The 19,019-nt window shown below is 40.7% G+C and overlaps 1 protein-coding gene across 2 annotated transcripts in view; it reads left to right on the plus strand.

Moving 5' to 3' along the window:
• Positions 1-11: 11 nt before the first annotated feature.
• LOC117250740 (cyclic AMP receptor-like protein A) overlaps positions 12-19,019 on the plus strand; it is a 71,233-nt gene continuing 52,225 nt past the window's right edge. The window contains exons 1-6 of one of the 2 annotated variants that reach the window (XM_033616734.2): positions 12-192; positions 6,197-6,249; positions 10,137-10,191; positions 11,260-11,316; positions 11,428-11,488; positions 16,434-16,521. In XM_033616734.2, coding sequence (XP_033472625.1) covers positions 112-192; positions 6,197-6,249; positions 10,137-10,191; positions 11,260-11,316; positions 11,428-11,488; positions 16,434-16,521 — 395 coding nt within the window. In that variant the 5' untranslated portion in view covers positions 12-111. The remainder of the gene's footprint in view (positions 193-6,196; positions 6,250-10,136; positions 10,192-11,259; positions 11,317-11,427; positions 11,489-16,433; positions 16,522-19,019) is intronic. The other variant, XM_078174617.1, reaches the window with a different exon arrangement.

Here is a 19,019-nt window from a genome sequence, read left to right on the forward strand (position 1 = left end):
GCCAACGGTGCTTTTTTGTCCTTTCGTGCGCACCGTAGAAACAGGAAATGCACAAAAAGCTCCAGCAAAACAAAAACAAATTGAAGCTAAATTATATCATTGTGGCTCAAAATGAACAGTCAAAGCCCAATGTTAACGAGTAACGACTCACGCTGCGTATTTTTTAATACAGATTCAGAGGACTATCGATGCGTAAGTAGCTAACGTAACTGTTAAACTCTGTTTTAGCTTCTGTTTTTTAAAAGCTAATTAGCTAGTTAGCTACATAACGTTTCACTGCTAGCTTATGCTGGTAATTATTTACTCGACTTGATTGTTTATCGATTGGTAAGTTGATGAATGGATGTCTGACGCTCGAATAGTCCCCAGTGCCAAACTGTAGCGGTGCAACTGAGCTGTCAGTCATCAAATATACTAACTGTCTTAATTAGCATGTTTAATGTTAGCTAATATATGTCAACTAATTAAATCAGCCCGAAAAACTGACGTTAGTATTACTAGCTGTCTTGCACGTAGAGTTAACATAACGTTACTAAGTTGTGTCTAACAAGCTAACTGACTTGAGTATGACCAGTTTTATGTCTTGTAAGTTGTTGTCACGTACTTCATGAAACAATGTGTAGTAACATTGTTTTAGAGTGAGCCTCAGACATGTTGGCGTAAAAAGTTTTATCAGGATAATATGCATATTCACAGTTTCAGAAGCAGTATCAAAGCTATATTTAATGGCCAAGTACAGTATGTGTACACATACATGGAATCTGACTATGTAAGCCAATGTTAGTACATCTGTCTATCTATCTATCTATCTATCTATCTGTTTATAAGCAACACCATGACATTTGTAAATAGTAATACAGTAGTGCACTGGTGCACCCTGCAAGTGGTGCTGGAATAATACATACAGTGATGCTGCTGCCTACTTTCATTTAAAATAAAATGATAAAAAATGAACTTCTCAGAAAGGTCTATGGCAATAAAAACTTTCTCACTATCCTCATTTAGAATATAATCTTTCCCTTACCCTTTATACATTTTTTGAACCTCTAACATAAATGTACATATCTATATAAAACACACCCATCAGTATTTCTGTGCTTTTTTCATGTTCAGATAATCTGAACACAAACAGCTGGTTTCCAGTAATAGAATACCATAATAGTGATTGTCCTCTTTATGCTGCACACACCTGGATATCATGACGTCATGTCAAGTGTATTTTAACAGCTTCATCAGTCTTTCCATATGTGTAAGTCCTTGTTTAACATGTTAAAGAACAGTGACTATTTAATGAAATACATAGTTTACTGGTAATGAAGGTGCTTGGCATTATGGGATTAGTGCACAGGGATTGTTTTGACTGTTTAAGGTTTATCCGAGTGATAGCCTGCAGGAAGAAACTGTTTTTGTGTCTGGTCGTTTCAGTGTTATGAAACTCCTGCCAGAGGGGAGAAGCTGAAACAGCTCATGTCTAGGGTATGAGGGGTCTGCAGTGATGCTACCTGCCCGTTTCCTGACCCTAAAGATGTATAGGCTAAGTCCTGGATGGAGGGCAGGCCGACAATATCCATTACAGTCTGTTCCTGTCCTGTTTGGTGGCTGATCCAAACAGTGATGGACGTGCTGAGAACAAACGGGATTATTGCAGCGTAGAATCGAATAAGCAGCTCCTGAGGCAGGTTGAACTGCCCGAACTGGGGCAGGACGTACGTCCTCTGTTGGGCCATTTTTTCTGATTGTGTCTATGTTGAAAATGGACTTGAGGTTGTTATCTTGAAATGATAAGTGAACCAGTTTTTCTAGATCAGATGTTTGCTGAATGTGAGGGAGAGCAACACAACAACAACAACAACAACAGTAGCACGTGTAGCTATGTATATTTACTCAAGTTCTTTACTTGAGTACACATTTGTGATGCTTGTGTTTACTTGAGTATTTCCTGTAAGCTATTTTTTACCTTTCCTCCAATAAATGTCTTAAGGAAGTATACTTTTTACTCCACAGTATTATTTTACAGCTATAGTTACTTTGCAAACTAAGATTTTACAAGTAAAATCCACAATCATTTTATAAATCCAGTGCATTGTCAGGCTAAAATTCCCAGCATTACTGCATATAATGCAGCTCATATGTTCCCATGTTAGTGCGTCAACAATAATGATCAAGTGATGTAATAGGAGAACTCTGATAGGGACCTTTATGCATAATGAGTACTCTTATTTTTGGTACTTTAAAGACACAGTTCACCCCAAATCAAAAATACGTACTTTTCCCCCTTATCTGTCGTGCTATTTTTCAATCTAGATAGTTTTGTTGACTTGCCGAGTGTTGAAAATATCAGTTGTAGAGATGCAGTGTTTTATTCCAGATATCATGACCTGGTTACTCAAGACAATCCACAGACAGTGACCTTTACAGACCTTGGCAGCTCTCATCAAAACAATCTAGATTGATAAATAGCACTACAGGTAAGAACAAAAATGCATTTTGGATTTTACAGTGAGCTGTCCCTTTCAGTATGTTCAGTATTATGTTGAAAATACTTATGGACTTTTACTTTGCAGAAAACTTTGGATGCAGAACTTGTATTATGGTGTCGTATTGCTACTTTTAATGTCTCCAAGCACATGTAGTCAAGTCACATTTATTTAAATAGAGCAGTCACAACAAAAGTTATCTTATGACACCTTTCATGTAGTGCAGGACTAGACCATGCTCTTTAACTCACAGAGATCCAACAGGTACCCCTTTGAGGAAGCACTTGGTGACAGCAGTGAGGAAAAAACTTCCTTTTCACAGGCAGGAACCACCTGGAACAGAGCTGTTGCACTGAAAACACTCTTTGTTTAAAAAGGATGCACTTACAGTTTGTTGATGACGTCCAGTGAAGGCTGAATGCCCTTATCATAAAGCATCAGCCAAATGGATTTAATGCACAGGCTTATAATGTTGTTGTATTTAAGGGCTTTTTACCGCAAGTTGTTCCTGTTATTTTATTCATACAATCAGGAGCACTTTAGAACAAATAGTGCCATTCAATATAACACCAACTATAGACTGGAAGCTACCCAGGACTTAAATCAGCACTTCTCTGGCAAAGACTCAAGCACATTCATCGCACACCGTGACCTTAACAAATTCAAGTTACATTGCATTGAATTCACAGGTAGCTGTGGCATTGAGTCCACACCCTGAGAATTTGTTTATTTGTTGACAGCTCCCTTATCTTCACAATAACCTTGTAAGGAAATACTCGGCTTGGATTAGTTGTAGCCTGTCGCTGAGTCAAGGCTGACATACGGGCAGATTAGTTAAAGACACAGTGATGTCTCTGGTGCAGTGAACGTGTTAATGTGAGTAGGTGCAACTTTGCATGCTAGCAGCTTTAGGCTCCAGGTTGTCACCCACTCTCTTGCCCTGAATAAGAATGCTGCAGTAATGCTGTCTTGCCTTGAGCTCAAATTTCTTCTTTAATGGCAAGCAATCGCTCAGATTTCAAGTGTGATGGATCACACAGCCCCAAACGCAGTCTGATTAACCCAGATTCAGATGGTCCATATAGACCAAGCCGGCTATACCTGTTTGAGTTAGGTCTCACACTTCTAATGAAAACTAAATATAAAGTATTCATCCATTCCCCATCGTTCTCCCGTCCAGCTCACTATTCATGCACTCTTGTTGCCTGCAACATCCTCTTTTTTATCAGGTGAGCAACAGGTTGTCACAAATTTAAGTAATGATTCAGTGGGGAAGTATATCATGTTCATAACTGGACAGCCCAAGATTAATACTTTTTTCTTGTGCTATTTGGGATTTGGGGATATTCAGGTCAGCTCAGTGAGTGAGTGGACATTGATGGATTGTGCTATATTAGGTTGTTGGATAAACTGTCGTATTTTTAAGGAATTAGACTGAAATGATGAGTTTATTAATCAGTCAACAACCAATCTGATACCATGGCGTTAAAGAATAAATTAAAGCTGTATACTACTAACACTATATGGATATGGAGTAATTGCTTTTATTGTTGTATGGCATTGCTCAGGTTAAACCCTTTTGTAAAACATGAACAAGAACATACATACATACATACATACAGTAAATGCCAGGAAACCTTCTTTTATTTTTTAATTTGATATTTTGCAAATGGCTAATGTTACACTTTTTATGGTATATTAATTCTTCTTTGCTCCTCTAAAACAGTGGCTGCACAGCGCAACTTGTGCTTCACTGATTTAAAGCGGCAAAGAAGAATTTATTTATGGATAAACTGCCATTTTAATTAATACATAGGTGTGAAACTGCTTCAAAGTTTACGATTAAATTATGTAATATCGGCTTGGTGCACAGACTTGTATACTCGCCAATACACAATCCATCATTTTAGGCAGTGTCTAAAGGCATTTCCGATACTGGTACTGGTATCGGAACAACTCTACTAATCTTTTAAGTCATTTTTATTGACACAAATACCAAACAATTCCTTGTTTCAGCCTCCAAATTATGAGGACTTGCTGCTTTTCCTTGTCCTCGGTGATAATAAACAGAAAATCTTGGAAAATTGGTCACACAAACAACATACAGCTTTTTTATTTCTAACATTTCACAGAAGATAATTAACAGATTAATCAGTGGTAAACAATGGGGATGTAACGATTCATGGACACACTGATCTGGACCAGATAAATCGATTCAGTGATCAAGAATCCATTATCATTGATGCAAAGGAAAAAACATTGATGCATGTTGTGATCTTAACGATGCGCCTTTATTGTGAAGTTCCCATGTACGTCTGTGTCACCATTTCCGTACCAGTGCACCTCCTTCCTTAAATTCAAACAGTGCTAGTGGCTTCAGCCAGGCAGCCAAGAAAAAGTATTTACTGATATTGTCTCATTGATCGTAGGCCACTGAACTGAATAGAAATTGTTTCGTTGCAGACTTTGTAGTAGCAACATATATATTATTGTGGACCAAAGAATCCATATATTTTGTATCATGACACCCCTGATGAATAATCATTAGTTGCAGCCTTAATTAGGGATAAAAATCAGAGGGTAACTGATACAGATGTTTGTGCGACTTGCATATCACTACTAAAAAAGAAATCCATACCCAAAAATAGCATTAGAATCTTCCCAAAAAGCAAGATGACTCATGCACTATTTATGAAACAATCTGAAACAAAGTGCAGACTCCGAGCCTTTTTAACTCTCCTTGCAGTTCCATATTGGGATCCATCATTCAAATGTAATTAAAACAGTAATAAAATGGTCAAAGGCTTCAGAGGAGAAATGTCTGCGTCTCTTTTCTGTCTGTGCAATTTAAGTGCTTCCACAAATTATACGTTGCTGCGAAAACAAATTACTATATAAACTTTGAAACTCACTTCCAGACATTAAAATAAAAGCAGACACATTTCCTGGCTGTTTTTGAAATGGATATCCCTGTGTTCTATACCGGGCGAGACATGACACTATTGCAGGTTGTCAGACGGCTCTGAGAAAACAGATGTGTGACAGTAGTGCTGCACAGCTGATAGTGCGGACATGTCCTGCTGCATTTTGCATGCATAACTACTGCAGGGCCCCTTCATTCTCTACAAAGCTTTTAGGACTGACAAATACACAATTCTTCTCATTCCTTCACTCTTTTTCCGTCTGCTCTTGTTTCTCCTAGGTCAGCTTCAGCTTGGATGCTGCTTTGCTCAAAATATGTAGCGTGTCAGGTTCTAGTTTGTCACTTCACTCAGCTGTCCTTTAACAGCGCTCTGTGTTTTATGATATGTTAAAGTGGGTCAGAAGCTTATGGATGTTATGTACATAAATGCCGTAGATGTCTAAGTTGTTAGCACATTGCACATGCCTATGTTTATGATTCTCCGGTTGCCTGAAGTGTATGCAAACTCCATTTTATTACACTTCCTATAATTACACACATGCTTGCACCCACGTACACAAAAGGCATGCTTGAACAAATGGTAGTCTTGTCAACCCGGTAATTTCTAAGCCTATGATTATAATGATGGCAGAACTGTATTTGTATTGCACTTCTCACTAAGTTTGCACAGGACTTTAGTTAAAACAAAAATATTGCACAGAGTAAGCAATGCCTGTGTCAACTACACATTTTAATACCTTGTTTTCATTATTTATAGATATGAGCCATACAGTAATGAATTGTCTCTGATTTACAGGTGGTGATTTTAACAGTAAAACGAGCCACAGGAACCTTCTCCTTAGTAGGATGGTAAGTATTTCCTCAAATTATTTCTTTCTTAAAATGATACTTTGTCTTGAAGCCTTGACTTTTATTTCGCACCAGATAGTTTAACTGATCTTAGCCATATGGATGCACTGAAATATATTTTGGAGGGTTCTGTCTATAATTGGAAAGAATATGTGAGTGTTTGGAAGAGTTAACCATAATATTAAATGTTCCCTGCAGAGTTTTAGATCTCTTGTAGTGCTGTGGAGCTGTTGTTTTTGGATGAGTGGGTCCCCGTTTTGTTTATGGTGGATTTAAACTACGGAAAAATCGGCTTTGCAAATGTTTTATGGGGAAGGAAATGCACTAGAAACATTTGTTAGCCCTCAAGGACACGCACTTGCATTCTGGTGAGTGACACTTGATGTAAACATAACTTTTCGTTGGTAACAACAAAACTCCGCAGGGCACCTTTAACCTGAGCAATCTGACGTGACCTTTTAGAATAACCCTGTGGTAAAATACAATCTTTGTAAAGCTTGTAATATTTAGCCTCTGTTGAGGCTGTGTTTAAGATGTGTTGATTCAAATTTGGGTTCATTTTAGAAGCTTGGAGTTGGTTGGAAATTCTTTATTAGGAATAACTGCTTGAGATGTACCATCTGGTTTTCAAGGGAGTCCTTAATTAGAAGAACATTGAACAAGAAACAGAAGTTACAGGATAATTATACAGTACCAAATATGACAAAGAAGACAAAAAGCAGCAACAACAACAAAAACAAAACAGCCAAACAGTCAACATCAAATAAAAAGACGTGAAGACAGGAGATCAGAGCATGAAATGGACCATTCAATCATAGATTGTAGCTATAGTGTGTTTAAAGGAGCAGTGTGTAAAATGTAGGCGGCTTTTTGGACGATTGAGCATGTTGAATTGGCGGTGGAGATAGTCGGTGAAAGACATCACTCTGATTGGCTGTTCAGGTTTTATTCCCTCGCCCCTGTAGCGAGTGAATCTGCCTATAGTGAAACCGGGGCTAACTGGTGCTTCCTCCTCAGGCTCCACTTCACTCAGCTGCCCACAGACCCGCTGCTTCTTCCCACTTAACCTGAAGAACAAACTGGAGCTAGCTGTGAGGCTAGTGGAGTGTTAGAAGCAGCATGACCGGAGGGAGGCACAGCTTCCCAGCTATCCCCGGTTCTCTGTTTGAATCCAAACGGAGAGCTGGAGCTAGCTGGGAGCGGCTCTCAGAGTGTTAGCCGCAGCACAACGGAGGGACGCACAGCCAGTTAGCCTCCGCTAGTCTCTGAGCTAGCCCCGGCTCTGTTTGGATCCAACCGTTTGTTATTCAGGTTAAAGTGGGAAGAAGCTTGGTTTATCGGGCAGCTGAGTGAAGTGGAGCCTGCAGAGGAAACACTGGGACCGCCTGAATGTAATAGCCAGTGGAGGTGCTGCGGTGCTTGGCTGCACAGATAAGAAACACCTCGGCTGTCAGGATGTACCACTCTGTCACTACGCTCTCTCATGCAGGCGCAGAACGTACGTGCCACTTGGCTGTCGGATGTAGTCCGTGTAGTGTGTTCAAATGCAACTGACACAGGGCGTCGTGAGGCGACGTGAGGTGATGTGAGGTGACATAGACGACGCAGCAGTTGGTTTTCGTTGCCGCTAGTTCTCTGATGTCGGTTTGGTGTGTCCGCACCTTTAGTGGCATCTAGTGGCAAGTACTGCAGATTGCAACCAGCTGAAACTTCTCCCGGTTAGAATTCCTTCAGTGTTCATTGTCCAGGAGGTTTTTACCAGGAGATGAATTATCCGCGGGGATCTCTTCCTCTCCAAAACAAACAGATCAGATGGTTAAAACAGGTAAAAACGCTGGATAAAGCAGTGTCATGTTACAAACCAGTGTTTCTCCTATGCTATTTGGCATTTCGCAGACATGTTGGTAGCCCAGCACCTGCTAATGTGTGCTCACTTTTTTCTCTGATAATTTAAGATCCAGATGTTCAGGAGGTTTTTGTCAGAAGCTAAATTATCTGCAGAGGGCTCTTTGTCTCCAAAACAAATGGACCAGGTGATTTAAACTGGGAAAAACATTGAAAAAAGCTGTTTCGCGTTAAAAAAATTGGTGTTTTTCCAATGCCTCTCATTGCAGAGGGGCTCCTAACTATAGTAGCTGATGTCATAACGCGAAAATGTGAATGGCCCTGTCTAGAGCTAGTGTTTGGTTTGTCCATTCCGGGCTACTGTAGAAACATGGCAGTGCAACATGGAAATGTCTATAGACAAGGACCTGCTCCCTATGTGGATATAAATGACTCATTCTAAGGTAACAAAAACACAGTGATTCTTATATTCAGGTGATTTTACACTAAAGAAAACATACTTATTATATTATATTCAATTTCTGGCAGTATATCCACACTGGACCTTTAATGTCAGTTACAGCATTAATTAATGAAGCTATGAAACATAATTAAACAAAATAGAGAGGTGTTATTATGGACGTGTATGACTGATCCTACACTAAGAAGATGGGGCATTTTTGATCAAGTGGAAAGATGGTATGGACCGAATATTTACAGTTTTTTTCAATCGGGGGCTTTGAACATAAAGGCTTTCTTACCTATTGACTTAGAGACTGCAGGAACAGAAATAACAGACCTGTGTAGAGTGTCTCGGTTAATAATTAGAGGAGAAAGGTAGCATACACTGTTTTAAGTAGTCAGGATAGTGACGGTACCTGAAATGTATACATGTGAAAATAAGTTGCTGTGTTGTTATGACAGGAGCAGGCAAATTAAGGGTTTCAATACATTCTACAATGATGAGTTTTAAAGGGACAGCCAGAAGCAAATGTGCACAGTCTACTGTAAGCTATATAAAGAGGAAAATGATTAGTTTTAGCTGCAGCCTGATAAATAGCAATGATGTATTGGTCACGTCCTGTCTGTCGGACATGTATGACCAGTAAAGAGAATGAAATTTAAGTCTTTACCGTTCATAAAAAGTGGTAAATGTAACGTCAAACAAGATTTGCATTTAAAATGTTGTTTTCTAATTAAACTAAATGATTTATCTCAAAGTTTCTCACAGCCAGGCCCGCGGCTCAAGACTATACATATCAGTTTAATTGAACAATAAACAAGGGGAATTAGTATGTTGGGACCCTAATCGCTTTCTGGAAAAAATTAGGGCTGCACAATTAATGGAAATATTATTGAATTTGTAATATGGCAAAGTGCCATAACTAAATCACAGGAGCTGCAATTCTATGATAAAGGTAAAATGTGTCACAACATATCTGTATGAATGAAGCATTGTGGTGTTTCGGTGATGCCCCAGCTTACAAATTATATTTCAGACATAAGAGAATATGCATGTCTGAATTCTCACTAAAGTTTTGACTCATATTGCATTTGCAATATCTGTCAAAATAAATGCAATTCAATTGTTTTTGCATATCCTGCAGCCCTTAAAACCCCACATTTATAATTTCAAAGAAGCCCTTGGAGGTTTTCCCATTTGTCTCAGTCCTGATTTTTCAAGGTGCATCTAATGGTCATTTGATAAACTGTACTCTAACATTTTGGCTTTGACATTAGCTGTTGCTTCTTGGCTGCAGACTTCACTCCCTCAAATGCCGCAGAGCAGGTCTTTGGCAGGTTTTCTGCAGGTTTCATTAGTTTCAGTCCAAACCTGCTTCACTTTAATGGTCAGTAACTGTACCGTACGCTAAAGAATATCACAGCCGGAGTAAAGGTTACAGTAAAGCCTGCGGGGAAAAGTGTTGGAGTTCTTGTGATGTATTTATGTGCGGTAATGCTGTATATCATAATTAAAACAGCCAATGGCCTGTCCTCCTCAAATTTGTTGCCCCTGCAGTTAACGGAAACGTCTCACTGTTGTCTTTCTTCTCTCTTCACAGCCTTTTCATGCTGTTTGTGATCTGGCTGCTTCGAAGGTATCACTCTTTGGCTCAGGTAAATTTCCACTTCAATGTACAGCATGTTGTGACCCTTTTTTTTCCCTCCTCATTTTTGTTTGCTTCATTGCCACCGGAAATATGTTCAATTAGCCATGGCAAATCTTGGCATAATTGGACCCAATTAAAAATGCACAGATTAATCAATTGCGGAGTTAATTGACTCGTGGTTGTTCTGTGATAATGACGGCCGTCTTGTGCTTATTCGCCTCTCAGATGAAGAGTTATTCTTTAGGTCTGGCTATAGACTGATAAATAGTTAGATGCTTTTTTAAATATGTTTTCTTTTATCCAGAAGAGTTTTAGATGTCTGAAGCAGATCGGTGTTCATTTGAGTGTGCAGTCTGTGGTGTTTTTGAAGCTGGTCCAGCAGGTCTGTCAGGTTTAGCAGCGCTCCACGTTATCCTCCTAATCTGAAGTAAATGACAGCTTAACGTGGGGCTCTGATGAATCCTATTACCCCTGGACCAGGTTGCACAGAGTGACTTCACCTCCTCCTGCTCTTCTTCCTCCTCCTCCTCCTCCTCCTCCTCTGCTCCTCTCACACCACATAAGCCCTCTCCTTGCCTCCATCCTCTCACAAAGGTTATCCGTCAGTCAATAGTCTTTAATGCTCTCTCTTTAGGGCTTTTTCCGTCTCCGCCCCCTCCCCCTCCGCTTCTCCCGCAGCCTTGGCAGGGTCATTGCTGGACACAAATTCATAAAAGGCTGATATGTGTGTGTCCCAGCACAGCCACAGTTTATAACCACCTATATAGACAGCTGGCATGCATCGCAACTACCCTCTTAAAATTCTGTAGCACGCAGATTATTGGTTTATTTCAAATAAAATACAATGAGTTCAGTTTATATAGAAGGAATTAAGGAGACTCTCTCCTCCATCCTGTGATATTTACACAGAGTTGTCACCAGGGACGTCGCATGCCAAGCTGTCAGCCACATCAGTGATCATTTGATCTATAATTTGCCCTTCTCTCAACGTGAATAGAAACGCACTGGCATATTAAGTAGGGAGGTTTTGTTAGAGAATCCCTCCTCATGTCTTCGTCTCATTTTCACTGTGCAGAAGATGATTCTCAGCCTGACTGTAGCTGCCTTCTTCGATAGCGTAGCATATGTCATGGTGAGTTACTCAAGTCTGTTTCACTAAACACCCACATAGCGAGAGGTTTTTTTTTTTTTGGTGGTGGTTTGTGAAAATCTTTCCCTGTGCTGTTCTTCTTTCCTTCTCCAGGGTGATTCCCATCGCAAGGGATCTCTTTGTGTCTTCCAGGCTTGCTGGCTAACTTATTTTGGTAAGCAAAACATTAAAATTAAATCAAAAATACACATTTTTCCTCTTACCTGTTGTGCTATTAGTCAGTCTAGATTGTTTTGGTGTGAGTTGCCCAGTGTTTGAGATATCAGCTGTAGAGGTGTCGGCCTTATCTTCAGTATAATGGAACTAGATGTTACTCAGTTTGAAAAAACTTAACAGCAATGACTCTTTCCTTATCAATCATATCACCACTCAGAAGGAATTGTGCATCAACTCATGGATGAGAGGCTTGTGCTTGTGACAACGTGATATGTAAACATTGATGGCGTTCTTCTTGGCTGAGCTGTAACGTTAGCTAGCTCAGTGAAGCTAGGTAAGCTAGCAGTAGATGCACACTCCCCTCTGTGCAGTGATGACGATTGTCAGAGGTAGCTCAGTAAAAAGAAAATAGTTCCCACATGAAACTGCTCACAACATGGGACAGGTGTGTTGGTTTGATGAAGTGTTGTATGTGTGACCCACTGCTGGGAGATTTAAAAAGCATTTAGTAGCAGTTAGCAGCTAACTCATAGAAGAAGAACAGCAGCTGAAATTGTCCACAAACTGGGGGGAAATTAGATCCCAGAGCTCCTTACCCTCAGAGTACAGGACAAGATCAGCCGCCATGTAACTGAGACAGTAAATGATTGTTACCTTCATTTTGTACCATCTTTTATCTTCCTTAAATAATAGTTAAAGTAACTAGGGGCTACGCCATTTAAGATCCTACGGACTACATGAAGTTGGATATGATGCGCTCTATCCTTAACTGGGAGCCACTGGAGCTGAAAGACCCACCCATATGACTTCTGTGATCCAAACCTAGTACTGCTCTCACAACTTTGTTTTGCAGTACTTGAAGTTTCTGTTTCAAGGCTTTATTAGGGCCCCAATATCACAAACTAATGGCATAGTCCAAGGCCAACAGCAGGATTCCCTATTCAGTAATCTAGCCCTCCTTGTTAGCTATCTGGTTGTGACATTTACTTCCCCCAAAATCTTAAAGGCCATGGAAGCTCCCCCCAAGTTCCCATTAAGGATGTAAGCCAGGCCATAAGCAGAGTGCCATCTAGTTCCATTGCATTGGAGAGGAGGCAGACATCTCTACGGCTGATATCTCCAACACTCACCAACTCATAGCAAAACATTCTAGATAGATAAACAGGACAACAGGTAAGAGAAAAAATATGTATTTTGGATTTTAGGGTGAACTGTCCCTTTATTTATTACTCACTGACACACTTGTAACAACAGGGGTTGAGTGAGCCATCAAAGAAAGAGCAGAGATTCAACAGACATTTGTTGAAGAGCTCATATATCACAGTGGAAAATAATATTACTTTGTCATTTCATTTTTTTGGCTTCAGAGCAAAATTTGCTCTGACACTGATTGCTCCAGCTTACAGCACCATCTTTCACTCACAGCTTACTTGAAATGCAACGCGGGGAGTCGTTTCTGGAGGAGATACAGGCTGGAAAGTGAGCCTCTGAAAGTGATAAACGGATGTTTTAAAATAAGTAATTGTTTAGTCACTGCTAGTGCTCGAAAAGAATACTAAACTCCTGCAGATGTATATTAAAAATGCACATTGGTGTCCCCAAATCACCAGACCTTAGCATTAAGAAACACTAAGAAACAGCGAAGTACAGTTTTCAGGTACTTGTACTTTACTTGAGTAGTTCTGTTTTCTGCTTCTTTATGCTTCTACTTCACCACATCTCAGAGGGAAATATTGTACGCTTTACTCCACTACATTTATCTGACACTTTTAGTTACTTTTCAGATCAAATTATTACTGAAAAATGTAATTAACAAATACATATTGATGTTTTATTATGGAAGAGTTGACTGCTACCTGGCAGTATATATAGTAAAACATGGGCTCCACATTTACCAGCTGCATGGCGTCAATAATTATAAACCAGTAATTGGCCAGTCTGCATTATGAGTAATTTTAAATATATTATGAAGCTAGTACTTTTACTTAAGCAAAAGTCTGAATGCTGGATTTAACAGATAGTGTTGTTAAAATATTGATTTAGTGATACAAATTGATTTTAAACAGTCTGAATGCTCGTTGTCTGCAGTATCGATACACCGATACCAACTGTGCTTTCTTATTTTCTCCTATTGTTAATGTTTACTACAGTCATTCTGCTGTTCTCTGCAACCAACCAAGAAAACAAAAGTTGTTGTAGTCATCTTATAGCCTTGTTATAGTTTTCTTTTAAAGGTCCAGTGTGTAGGATTTAGGGGGATATATTGGCATAAATTTAATATGATATAATAAGTATATTTGCTTTAGTGTCTAATTACCTGAAAATAAGAAGCGAAGTGTTGTCTTTACCTTAGAGTGGTGCAATGATGTCTTTGTTGCTGCTCTCTTACGGTTTCCATGTAGGCGCATGGAAGGGCAGGGAGGTGTGCTCCCTCTGTCTTAAGGCTTTCTGCATAGGCCCGAGGAAAGGCAGGGGGCCCCAGAACACAGCCGTACCACCAAATATAACACTGCAAATGATAATATAGTTTTCTTTGACTAAAGTGGTCCTGACTGAACTGGTATAAAACACCAGGTCCGTTTGATTTGGAGAGAAATAGACCTTTGTGGATGATTCGGCTCCCGCTAAAAACCTCCTGAAAGTCTCCATCAGAAATGAGGTGAGCACACAGCAGGTGCTAGGCTACAGCCTGTCTCCAACATGCCAAACAGCATTGGAGGAGCACTGATTTGTAACATGATACTGCTTTAGTCAGTGCTTTTCCCGGTTTCACCGGGTCCATTTGTTTTAGAGAGGAAGAGACCTCCATGGATAATTCGGCTCCTGGTTAAAACCTCCTGAACAATGAACACTGATGGAATTCTAACCTGGAGAAGTTTCAGCTGGTTGCAATCTGCAGTCCTCAACACTAGATGCCACTAAATCCCCCTAAATCTTACACACTGGACCTTTAATCAAAATTTTAAATTGGTTGCCCTCATTTTAATTTCTCCCCAAGGTATCAAAAATGGTGTCATATGTTGATATTATATCAAAAACAGAAATTACAGTCCCATGACAAGACTACTGAGTACTTGTACACTGTAGTATTTGCATTTTTACTTAGGTGAAAGATCCGAGTATGTCTCCCTCCACTGCTAAGAAAAGCAGATGAGTCCGGCTTTAAAAAAAACATGACACTTTTTTTCTCATCATACTGTATATTATTTCTAAGGTTATACACGTTATGTTGTATTTAACCGTGTTTATGATTATGCTCTCTCGTGGTATCACTCTAATTCTAATTCAGGGACACTTTAATGTGTTTAAAAGCCTATCCTCCTGTGTTTTATTGAAGCCAGCCTGTGTATCTTATCCTGAAGAAAGAAAAAAAATAGGCGAGGATATTTACTTGCCATTTGAATATACACCAGTTGTCAAGGGTGGAGGAGTATTCACACACCCATACTAAGAATACCACACCCGTAATGATGGTGTAATATGTGGGAGTCAAGCACCATGCTGTGCAGTTATTGGCCCGTTGCAGCCCTCAGATCAGACGCCTCAGTGTTTCATCATCGTCCCTTGTATGAGGAGAGGATTTGCCGCCAATCACAGTGCCTAACTCCAGTATGTCATTTGGGTTAATCAGGTACATCTACCGGTTCTAAATTTGTGGACACTTGGGACGATTTTGTGATGCAGCAGGGCTGTGTTTACATAAAAAAAAACTTGGCTGCGTTTGTTTCAATTACAGCTCCTTTAGCCTTGATTAGCATAAGGATTCTTAGTTAGGACTGGCTGCTAATACAGCACTCCAGCAGGCTTGTTTTATTGGTCTCACAGGCACACACACTCACACTCAGATGGATACAGGGTAATGGGCAGTGAGTTAGTGCTGCAGGGTTGGCGCCTGTCACCTCGGTTTATCACGAGGATCCTCACGCTTAGGACAAACGGCTGTACATAAACACTGGCTGAGCGGGCACTTTGTTCCGTTGCGAAGCGCCAGAGTCTAGTGGGAGCCGCATAGCGCAGCTCTGCTTTTAACTCCGACCAATAAAATTTTATGAAATGTGTTTGAAATGGAGGACGACTGTAGCAGGGGGCCGCGTCAGGACAGGTGATGAAGGCGAGCCGTGTGTCGTCGGCGTAGAGCGAAGCCTCAGCTGCTGTGCGTTTATGTAAGACACGTTGTGTGACAGTGATGTATTGTGATAATGACATAGACAGCCAGCCCTCCTTCTTTCTTAGTCACCGCACACTATTCCTAAACATTGCTTGAGTGTGAAAGGAGTGTGCGTTTTGTATATTTGTGCGTGTGTGTGTGTGGGGGGGGTTGTTGTGTGAAACTGAGTAAGCTGAGTATGTGGCTCAGAGAATCCATCATTGTGACGACCAGCCCTGCCTGTCCTGTCAACAGAAACACACACACACACACACACACAGAAGAAAAGGGCTGAATAGGAGGGCAGAATAAGGGAAGCGAGCTTTCTAGTCTCTCTCCCTTGTCTCGGTAAAATATATTCATTTTTCCCCTCTGCTGACTTTGCCTTCCTCTTCCTTTCTTCATTTCTTCTTTTCTTTTCAGTTTCTCTACGCTCGCTCCAGTCCACTCCGTTCGACTCCCTCACCCCAGCACCCCGCTCGTCTCCTCATTTCTTCCTCTCTCGCCCCCACTCCTGCTTATCTCCCTCTGCTTTTCCACAGTTCATCATTATCTCTCTCTGAGCTCCCCCCTCTCATCCATCACCCTAAGCCACAGGTTTCCCTCATATTACTGCAGAATGGGCCTCCATTTATCAAAAAGTAGAACACACGCACGCACACACACCTACGCACACACACACACAATCTCATGCATTCATGTGTGTGCATGGACACATAGTTGCAGGTGCATGCTGTGTGATAGAGGGGGAGAGCTGTGTTGTAATCTGACCTTGTTGTTTTTTGTGTCTCTGCAGACTGGAGTGCTTTGGCCTGGGTTTGCCTAATCACAGTGAACCTGTACCTCAACCTGGTGCGAGAAATAAGCACCAACAGATATGAGAAGTGAGTAGGGGGCTTCGAGCTGCGGCTAACAGTTATTTCCATTATCAAGTGATTAATTTACTGATTGTTTCTGTCAATATCTGTATTTTTTTGTTTAATTTAAACACCCAAATTTTTTTAATTTACAATGACTTTTCAGAATATGACAATACTCTGGTTGTAGGAGCATTCTTTGGACGTGCATACGAAATTTACATCTTAATCATGGTGTTTCCGCAGTTTGTGACACATGGTCTGTTGCCTGTTTACGTCAGGTCTGTGCGTTGTCATGGAGGCATTGTACACAACCAACAGTGTATCCCAAGACACCGGTTTGTAACTTACCTTTCAAATTAGCACCCCAGAAGTTACGTTATGTACTCGATGTAGAGTTACGTAATTAAAGTAAAGTTGCAGAGGTTAGGTTTATTTTATTTATTTAACCTTTATTTAACCAGGAATTTAACCCATTGAGATTGAAAATCTCTATGACAAGAGAGACCTGGCCAAGGTAGCAGCCAATCAAAACACATTTAAAATGCAACAAATACAACATATTATACAAAAATCCTCAATAAAACAACAACTATTCAAACATAGTGGCCTCTCAAGAAAAACAAACATGTCTCTGTCACCACATTCTTCATGATGCCCTTAAATTCATCAGTGGATATAAGTGTTTCTTATTTTAGATCTTTTTAAAGATTGTTCTATGTCCAAGGTGCGCAGTAGGAGAATGCAGTTTTCCCCAGATCTGTCGGTTATGTTTAGGATGACAACATACTGTAAAATGACTCAGAGTTCACTCAAAGTTCACACGGTTCTGCACACTGGTCTCCTGGGGTAAGTCCCCGGGGAAAGTCCTGTGTTTTGTCTCCAGCCTTCCACCACACAGGACCACTTTCTTCTTTATTCTTTACTCCATTCAGCCCATTGGTCAAGTGATTGCAGCCTTTCGAAATACGTGGGTCACACACAAATTGCTGCCCTTATGATTACGTGGGATACATATGATTTTTTTTGTGCATTACTTTTTGTAGAAAAATGTACGGACAGTTCATGACAACAGCCTGAAACCAGCAACAATAGTTTGTAAGGGTGTGGTATAGAGATGCATGCCCAGAAGAAAAGCCCACATTGCTGCTTGGAGGGAGACACACACCTACTTTTACACATTATGAAAGACTTGGGTATCAGCAGGTTATCGCAGATATCACAACAACCTTTTCAAGAAGGTGGTTGAAGTAAAGAAAGAGGGAGGCTGTGTTCACACGGTCGAAAACTTTGAAAGAAAAGCAGAAAAGCAAAATGGCACAAGCTGCACTGGCCGTTCCACTTTTCCATGTTGTAATGTGATAAACACTGTGTTAGGGCATGTTAATCAGAGTATACATGGCTCCATGTAAACTGGAATATAATGGAATATTCATTTTTATCAGCTATGTAAACAGGTTAGTGAGAATATTGTCTTTTTTTTTTAGATTAAGGGCAAAAACTAATATTTTGTGCACGTACATGTAGTCAAATAATAGTAAATCCTCACAAGCTGGAACCAGAAAACGATTAGGCTTTTAAATTACTGAGATGTTTATTGATGATCACAGTAGTTGCCAATTAATTGGCAAATCATTTCAACTTTTCCTCCCCCGTGGACACAAACAGGTCGTTTTCTATCTTTGTCTCCCAGTTTGAACGCGCATCCATCTCTTGTTTTATTGTGTCTGTTTCCCTCCGCGCGTGTGTTTATGTGTGTGCATGTGCATGTGTTTGGTCTGCCAGAGCATGTGTCTCCCAGCAGAGCATTGACAGCCCCCCCTTCCTCCCTCCTCCCTCCCTCCACAGCCTCCCCCTTCTTTTTCTGTTCCAGCCGACACTCTAATTGAAAAGGGAGTGAGTGTCAGCCGTTAAGAGTGTGTGTGCGCACCCATCTTCACGCTTTGTGGCTCTATGTTTCTGTCGCTCAAACTCCCATGAGCACCCTCCGCAGAGCGAGTGTGAATTTGCTTGTGTGTGTGTGTGTGTGTGTGTGTGTGTGAGAGAGAGAGAGAGATAGATATTTTCTCATTTTCCGTGCCACGCGCGGAGCTTTGTGACACAAACACACACACACCAAAATAAAAAAAATAATGTATGCACTCTGTGGGAGGAAAAAACGCTCTAACAAGTTAGCGGCAACTCTGTTTTGCGCAATTTTTCATGTTTGCGTCCTGTGGATGTTCTTAGGTGTGCACATCCCTCCTACCCATCTGTGTGTGTATGCTGCCCCCACCCCCCCGCCCCCCCCATGGGAGTTTCCCTGCATTGATTAGCAATAAGCCAGACGATATAATGGTGTTATAACTCAGAAGGAGACAGCTTTATGGGCGCAGGGAAGGGGGCAGGCTAGGGGGCCAAAATCGGCTCGCTCCTGAGCCTTGTCAGCTGTATACCTCTCACAGGTCCAGAGGGACTAGGTGGCAGGAGGATGTGTCTGTATTTTTGTGTTAGGCTGGTCACACAGAAAAAAAAACACCCTCAGC

The sequence above is a fragment of the Epinephelus lanceolatus genome, chromosome 14 (assembly GCF_041903045.1).
Source record: "Epinephelus lanceolatus isolate andai-2023 chromosome 14, ASM4190304v1, whole genome shotgun sequence".
Taxonomy (NCBI): domain Eukaryota; kingdom Metazoa; phylum Chordata; class Actinopteri; order Perciformes; family Serranidae; genus Epinephelus; species Epinephelus lanceolatus.